We start from the raw sequence: 8,796 nt of genomic DNA on the forward strand, positions 1-8,796 counted from the left end.
GGATTACAGGCAGCACCACTGTGCCCAGTTAGTTTGTGTGGTGGAGGGCTGAACCTGGGGTTTCTTGCATGCTTGGCAAGCATTCTTTGGCAAGCTATCTCTTCAATATCTTCACTTGGATTTTCTTACCAAATTAAATTTAGGTTGCATATGGTAGCATGATTCTGTGATATAGCCCTTGTGAAGTGGGGGCAGGAGGACAGTGAATGAGATCAGGGCTAGCCTGAGCTCATAGCACAACCCTGTCTCAAAAGTGTGTGTGTTTATACATGTGCACACATAATTTCATAAGCCGGAAAACTTGGTTTTCTGTTGCTTTGTTTTTTTTTTTTTTTTGAGATAGGGTCTCACTATGTAGAACAGGTTGGCCTGGAACTCACGGATGCCTCCCCAAAGGCATGTGCCACCAGGCCCAGCATTCTGCTCTTTTTAAAATCGGAATTGTTTTTGTGTGTGTATGCACAAGTGCACACCTCCACCCAACCTGTAGAGGACAGCTTTCAGAAGTTTTCTCCACTTTTCCATGAGTTTATAGATTGAACTTAGGTAGCCAGGCTTGCTCAGCACATCGACTTTCTTTTCTCTTGTGTTGCCTGCCTGCCTTCTATTCCCATGGAGGCTCTCCGTAGTTTCCATCACGGGAAGCAAAGAAAGGAGTGTCAGTGCTGGGAGCCAGCCTGGTGAGCACTTGACTGCTTGGGTGCATCCAGTCAGAAGTCTTTATTAACCTTCCCATTGATGTCCAGAGGCAGAGATGGTTTGTTCTCAAAGGAAGCAAGCGGTGAGGTGAGCTGAGCCTGCCTCACAGGCAAATGGACATTTCCCATGCTGCCCTCTGTTGTAGCTCGAGTGCTCTCCGGAGCCACTTCTTTCCAGGGCCAGTTTCCAGCCTGGCTATGCTTCTGTCTCCCACCTACCCTGGCCTGCAAGCTATGCTAAGCTCTGGCTGAGTCTGGTGCTGATAACACGTTCTTTCAACAGGAAGTGCCTCCATTTTCAGTCTGTGGGAGGGTGGAGGGCAGATAAGCTGTGAATGGAAACACAGACCAGATTTCTACTCCACCCTCATTGCACTTTGATCTGGGAGCGAGGGGGGAGCTTCTGCCCCGGGAAGGGAGAAGGATGGCTAGGCTCTGGGTATCCCTAAGTGCTCTTCTCTGCTCTCCCCAGGAGCATTTGTTTCCATTCCAGAAGAGTCTTGTGCTATGCCGAGAGGCCCACCATTTGATAAAGTCCTTTGAAGGGCTTAATTAGATGTGGGAAAGCGTTAACTCATGGAAATTCTTTGATTTGTTTGTTGTGATGTAGGGTCTCATCATGTAGCCCTGGCTGGCCTGTAACAGAGGAATAGGCTAGGCTGGCCTCTCCTACTCAGGCCCGACTGCCTCTGTCTCTTGTGCTGGGACTAAAGGCATGTGTCACCACCAAAATTCTTACCAGATAATTGTTGTTGTTGCTTTTTTGTTTTTGTTCTGGATTTTTTTTGTAAGAAAGTGTCTCAGTCTAGATTAGCCTCCAGTCCAGTATGCAGTTGAGGAGGATGGACTTGAATCTCTATCCTCCTGCCTCCACCTCCGGAGTCCTGGGATTACAGAGGTTCACCACTGTGCCCAGCTCTTCTTTCTCCTCCTCCTCCTCCTCCTCTTCTTTTGTCATCTTTTGAGACAAAATCCCAAGCTTGTCTCTGCCCCAGCTTCTTGAATACTGAAATTATAGGTATGAGATACTGTGCCTATGAGAGAGAGAGAGAGAGAGAGAGAGAGAGAGAGAGACAGACAGACAGACAGACAGACAGACAGACTGGGTCTTACTATATAGTCTATGCTGGTCTCATAGTCTCCATCCTTCTGCCTCCATTTCCAGAATGTGGAGATAACTGGCTTGTCCCATACTTTGAATATGTATGGGCATACTGGTTCCAAGGGTGTCGTTAATGCTTTCTGATTTTTTTCTCCTCAGATGGTCCATGAATAAGACCTATGAGGGAAAAGGATTTGAGATGAAAGCCAGTGATGAGCTAGGTTTCTTCAGGAGAGTTAGTGACTTTTTCTGCAATTAAACACCAGCTGTGACCGTCATTCCACGCAGGACGCAGGTGTTTCTCAGGCTTGGGCGGTCAGGCCTTGGGTTTATGCTGAGCGGATGGAGAGGGCTTCGGGGATGCACTTGGACCCTCTCATTGCCCGCCCTTCAGCAGTGTCCTCACTCTTTCTTAATCCGTTCTGTGGACCTTTAACTTAGGCCTCTGGTTTCCGAAGCAGTGGCTTTTGTTCTTTCCTGTTCCATTGCAGTAGTTAAAGGAAAATACTCAGAGAGGAGAAACTGGCAAATAGGCCCGGTCCTCTCAGAGGTCCCTCTTCTGTCCAGGTTTCCTTGTGATTCTTATTATGCAGGGGACATAGAATTCATGTCCTGATGTTTTTCACTCACCATTGTGTGATGGGATTTTTTCCATCTTGCTACATGATCTTATTATTTTTAATAATTGCGTAATAGTTTGTGGAGCGGATGACCCAGCTTTTCCAGACCATTCTGTATTAGATTGTTCCCAGGATTTCAATTATTTTAAGTACGCCAGTAATGGATGGCTTCCTTTGTAGCACCTTTCCTCTTTTTTGGATTATTTCCTTATAATACATTCCCAGAAGTGAAATTACAGAGTTCAGCAGGGCATAAACTTCTCAGTGGCTTAGGACACTACTGTTAATTGCCTTTTGTCAAAACCAAAATGTAGCCTTATGGGCCACAGCAAAGGGACTGGCATGTACCCGACACCAGCCTTTGGTAGACTTGCGAAGACGTCATTTTCTCCTCTGTGGTGACAGGAAAAGGGTCTCAGTGTTACATACACCACTGGGGTACATCTGCAGCCCTAGACTTGTTGTGCTGTGTTTCATGTTTAAATATTATGCTCTTAGGGCTGGCAAGATGGCTCAGTGGTAAAGATACTTGTAGCACAAGCCTAGTGGTCTGAGTTCTGTTCCTAGAAAGCATACAGTTGGAAGGAGAGAGATAAAAAAACGGATTCCATGAAACTATTGTCTGCCCACATACACAGTGTGTCACGAGTACACTCTAAATCTCTCTCCCTCTCCTTCTCCCTTCCTCCCTCCCTCCCTCCCTCCTTCCCTCCCTCTCCCCCCCCACACTAATACTTATATTAAAAGGTTATGAAGCCTTGGGCACAAAGTTCTCTTGTGTTTTCCAAGAGACCCAAAGGGCTGATATTTTTCAGGTGCGCACATCGCCTGCATTTTGGGGTTTGTTGGCCCCTTTTAGGACCGTGATCTTACCTATGTAACTTAATATTCATATAGAAGAGTTACTACTCAGAAACTTGGAATCATTCTTCAGCTATGAGAACAACACTAAAGGCTGTTTCCTTGGAGGTGGGGATGTAGCTCAACGTGTGGTATGTGTGTGTCATGTGTGTTTGCATATGTTTGAATATGTGTTGATTTTAGTGCATGGGAAAGCCTGAGGCTTCCTCTGCTGTTTCCACTTTCCTAGATCCAAGATCACAGGCAACCTGCTTGGGTTCTGGGGACTGAACTCAGGTGTACTTCAACTAATCTCTCCCTCCCTCCCTCCCTCCCTCCCTCCCTCCCTCCCTCCCTCCCTCCCTCCACATCTTCCCCTTCTTCTCCCAGTCCCACCCTCCCTCCATCCCTTCCTCTTTCTTTCTTTGAGAAAGGATCTCATTCTGTAACTCAAGCTGGCTTGGACCCCACTAGTCAGCCTCAGCTGGCCTCCAACACACAGCACTCCTCCAGCCTCAGTCTCCCAAGAGCTGTGCCCAGCTCAAAAGATTGTCTTTTGAGGCATGATCTATTTTTAAAAATGCCAGGAGCCAAGCCCCTTTTGGGTGGCTGTCTTGCATTTCTCTTTGTGAAGAGCTGTCACTAAAATTAAAATGTATAGCCTTTGGGAGGCAGGTGCAGAGGCAAGTAGAGGTCCATAAGCTTGAGACCAGCCTGATCTAAATAGTGAATTACAGGCCAACCAGGGCTGCATAATAAGACCCTTTCTCAGACAGACAGACAGACAGACAGACAGACAGACAGACAAATGCATAGCCTGACCCTTGGCTTTTATTCTCACTGCTTTTTTTCAAGGCCAGCCTGGTCTACAGAGTAAATTCCAGGACAGCCAGGCCTACACAGAGAAACCCTGCCTGGAAAAACCAAAATGAAATAAAAGAAAATAGATATCTAAATGCACCTATGTGGACATTGTTATTAGTTAACATGTCTGTACATAAAGTTTCTGTAGTAGGTACCCAACCACAGTAAAGACTACACACATAGAAAGTACTGTTATTAAGTTACTGTTGTTAAAATGCTTTCCCCAATTCTATCCCTGATCCCGAGTGACTATACAGCAATCATTGTCTGGGAACAAAAGCAGTGTATCCCTGGCTGGCCCGACACGCACTCTGTAGACCAGGCTGGCCACGAACTGCACTATCTATTTATTATTTGTATTTATGTGTGTTGGTGTTTTGCCTGCATGTATGTTTGTGTGAGGGTGTCAGAAGCTCTGGAACTGGAGTCATAGATAGTTGTGAACTGTCATGTGGGTGCTGGGAATTGAATGGGTCCTCTGTAGGCTTCTAATTTGGCACAGACCCCTTTTTTGGAAGATCCTTGTTTCACTAACAGTGGTGGGCAGGTAGGATGACTAAGTGAGGAAAGGCCCAGGGTGGTAGGAGAGGACCAACTCCTGTAAACTGCTCTGTAACCTCTGCATGCATGCGATGGTGAGCACATTCATTTGCATACATGTGCAAATGCACACATACACACGCACATGTACATACATCAGTAAATAAATGTTACATATAAAGATCTTCTCCTGTGAAATGCTCACACAGCAAGGCACCATGCTGATGTGATTACAGACATGACCTCCTGAGCCATGCCTAAGCGAGGTCATCAGTATACAGAGAAGACTGAGGGAGGTGGCTGCACCCTCTAGGTGACCCACCCAGAACTTTGGAATTCAACCCGTCCCCAGTGAGCAGGCTGATTTAGGTCCTAACCCAGAAGCCTTTGGCCCCTGTGACTCCTTTTCTGACTCTTACCTTCCCATTTGTCTTAAGCTGTCAGCTAGAACAGGCAGCTGTGCTGCTGGCCTAGCCTTACATCCTGGCTCCTGGATGTACGATTGATGAAAAGTTGGATCTCTGTATGTCATCTACTCCTGTTGTGAAATGCCTTTCTAACACAATGGATTCTTTGATAATTGGCTCCCAGTCTTTGTGTCACTCAGGCACTTAAATGTGGATCCATCCACCCTGGATTTGCTTGTAATGGAGTATCTGGATTAAGATCTGAGGTTACCCCTCAGAGTTACGAGTGTCATGTTATCTGCAACATTCAGTTCTATGACAGCATTATTGCAGTTATTTCAAGAATCTGTATTAAATTTTGGATATTTCAAAGCTGGGCATGGTGGCACATGCTTTAATCCCAACTCTTAGGAGGCAGAGGCAGGCAGATCTCCGAGTTTGAGGCCAGCCTGGTCTGCAAGGTGAGTTCCAGGACAGCCAGAGCTACACAGAGAAACCCTGTTTCAAACAACAACAACAAAACAAAACAAACAACACAAAAGAAAACAAAAATTTGACATCTCAACAGCTTTGAAGTTTGCTCTCTCCCCACCCTGCATCTTCCTGACATATGTGGATCTATCTAGATCCAACGCTTCCAGAGCACCTACGTACACTGCAGAATGTCTTTATGCTTACAATATTTAGACTAAAGTCTGAGTATAGGGGTTTCCTCCCTCCCTCCCTCCTTCCCTCCCTCCCTCCCTCCTTCCCTCCCTCCCTCCCTCCTTCCCTCCCTCCTTCCCTCCCTCCCTCCTTCCCTCCCTCCCTCCCTCCTTCCCTCCCTCCTTCCTTCCCTCATCCTTTTCTTTTTCACATTTAATTTCGAGTTTGGATGTTGCTAAGTTGACAAGACTGGCCTTGAACTAATGACATCTTTGTGTCTCCCTCTCTTTCCTTTTTCTCCAGGGTCTTATTTTATAGTCTGGGCTGACCCAGGACATACTATGCTCCCCTGGCTTGCCTTGGACTCACAGTATCTCCCTCTCTCCATCTCTTGGGTGCTGAGGTTACAGGCACTCACTGCCATGCCTGCCTCCAGACCTTGAACTCTCAGTTCTCCTGCCTCAGCTTCCTGAGTAACTGGGAAAACAAACCTGGGCAACCAGGCCAAGTTATTGCTGGCTTTTTGTCCACCTGAAGTTTTGCTGGGAAAGAGAAAGATGGGGACCTGTGGACAGTTGGGTTTGGTTTGTCCTGTTGCAAAGTTTGGGTAAGGTGAGGGCAGGTCACATGACTGGACCAGTTGGGTTCTCTCCTAGAGCACAGCCTTCTAGTTCCATGCAGGTCTGTAAGGGCTGGAGAACAGGCAGATCCTGCTTGAGAAAAGGAGTCCATTGAACTGCACTGTGTCCAGGCCACACAGAGCCTAGCACACTCCCATTCACCATAGCTGCACCTGGCACCTCTGGTTTCTGAGAAATAGCCAGAGCATCAGTGTGGCTGTTTGAAAAATTTAAGGGGTGATGTTTCCAAAAATATTATTTGAAAAGTTTTAAGGAATCATAACCTGTTTCAAACAAGTATTCAGTATGGAATAGAGTCCTAAAGCTCGGAAGAACTTAGGGTGCTTGGGATTTGGGAAGAACAAAAAGGTGTGACTAGAGCGTACATACATGGTTGTGGCTGGAGTTTTGAGAAACTCTTTCAACGTGACTGGTGCCTTCAACTGCACAGTCTAAGCAGACTCCAGTTATCTGGGGTTGATCCTATGACATTTGGTAATGTGTGTAGATGCTCTGGCAACATTTGATCCAGGTCCACATGATGTTTTACCTGGTTTGTTTCCACTGGTCACTTGGACAGTTGGAGTCCTTCAGGCCCCCTCCTCTGTCACCTGCATCTGTCCAGGGGGTCACTGAGTACCATTCATTCTGTGTTGCCAGGACCGGGTGGACGGCACTGGCTGGCAGAGCTCAGCACAGTGGATGCCCCTTGCTCTGGGCAAGGAAGTGCAAAGCTGGCTTTATTCCTCCTGAGTTGTTCTCTGGGACAACTCTGGCCTTAGCTGTGCTAACCATGTCATTTGTTCCTAGATGTTGAGGCAGGAGGATTGGGCCAGTTAACAAAGCGATGTTTAACTATTTCTCTTTCTCTGTTCTCCTCTTTCTTCTACAAGCCGGGTGCCTCGGTGATGTCTGCAGTGGGAGAGGGCACCAACTCCGAGAACAGTGACCTCAAGTATTCAGGTCAAGATGGCCTCTACATAGGCGTCAGTCTGTCCTCTCCTGCTGAAGTCACGTCTTCTGTACGGCAGGATTCTTGGTGTGCTCTGGCCCTGGCCTGAGCTGGTGCTGACAAGGGGCCAGGCGGGCTCTGAGTCCTCATGCCACTTGTGTCTGAATTTGTCCAGCAGTCCAGATGGCAGCAAAAATGCAGACGTAACATTCCTTCGATGCATGATTTCTGTGCCTTTGTTTTGAAAGAGATATATTTCCCAAGAAGCTTGCTGAAGTAAGAAGAGATGGCCCCCTGCAGGAAGGGCCAGTACAACAGGCACGTGGCCTGCTCCCACCAGCCTGGGCCACCTCCAGCCAGCCTGCCTCTGGGTCTGTCCCACACCAGTGGCAGAAACTGGGACAATGACTGGGGCCTTGTCTGCTAAGGAAGACTGAGAGATTTAAAAAAATGTTTTATGCCTATTGCCCCAAATCATGTGCTTGTTGTGATCAACCTCGGTTATCCCAGAATTTCTTCATCCCTGATCGACATTAGCATTTCACAAGCATTCGTGGAGAGGAGCACTGAAGCCGTTTGGTACATCCTGGGGGGCTGAGTGCAACTCTTGGGTCTATTAGTCTGCAAGATGGAATTATACCGGGCAGATGCTGACTGACTTTTCTCAGCGTTCATCTGAGGTCACTCGGAATTTGTAAACAGGGTAGCAAACAAGATATTTTTCTTCCATGTACACAATAATTTTTTAAGTGCAATTTGCGTTGCAGCAATCAGTGTTAAATCATCTGCATAGATTTAACAGCATTTTTATAATGAATGTAAACATTTTAACTTAATGGTACTTAAAATAATTTAAAAAAATGTTAACTTAGACATGCTTCTTACACCCATAGCCCATTTCTGTATTCCCAATTGTTTAAAAAAAAAAAAAAGCAACAACAAAAAAAGATTTCAAGAACAAATCTTCTCTCAGGAAAATTGCCTTTTCTCCATTTATGAATTTTTATACAAGAATACCAACACAGCCCCCTTTCTTTTACTGAGGAAAAAGTGCTGGAAATTGCAACAAACCTTTACTACCTAAAGATTAGCATTTGTAAATACTCTAAGCATCTGTGAGCACTCTTGAAGTCTGTACCGTGTGACTAACCCACAGGTTGGTTTACATTATTTTTTTTTTTAAATGGGATGTTGTATGGAACCCTATTTCACCAGAGTTTTAAAAAAATAAAAAGGGTATTGTTTTGTGTTCTGTACAGTGAGTTCCTTCTTTTTCATCGTAATTTTGCTGCTGTGTGTCTCTATAAATTGTCACATAAAACAAAGTGTGTGTCGTGTTTGCAACCTGCCTTGAGGTCCTTATTTCCAAGAGTTGTCCTTTGGGAGCCTTGTGCACCTTGGTTTATTTGAAATGGGCACACCCAGTGAGTCAGCACTTCCCAGTGCAGCAATGACATTGTCTGAGATTATGAGCATTCTGCTTAGGACCACTGCTTAAAAACAACATC

The 8,796-nt window shown here is 46.0% G+C and overlaps 1 protein-coding gene across 3 annotated transcripts in view; it reads left to right on the forward strand.

Moving 5' to 3' along the window:
* Positions 1-7,506, forward strand: part of Gata6 (GATA binding protein 6) — a 32,872-nt gene extending 25,366 nt beyond the window's left edge. For all 3 annotated transcript variants that reach the window (XM_059246084.1, XM_059246085.1, XM_059246086.1), the window contains exon 7: positions 7,230-7,506. In XM_059246084.1, coding sequence (XP_059102067.1) covers positions 7,230-7,397 — 168 coding nt within the window. In that variant the 3' untranslated portion in view covers positions 7,398-7,506. The remainder of the gene's footprint in view (positions 1-7,229) is intronic.
* The last annotated feature ends 1,290 nt before the right edge of the window (positions 7,507-8,796 follow it).

The sequence above is a fragment of the Peromyscus eremicus genome, chromosome 19 (genome assembly GCF_949786415.1).
Source record: "Peromyscus eremicus chromosome 19, PerEre_H2_v1, whole genome shotgun sequence".
NCBI lineage: Eukaryota > Metazoa > Chordata > Mammalia > Rodentia > Cricetidae > Peromyscus > Peromyscus eremicus.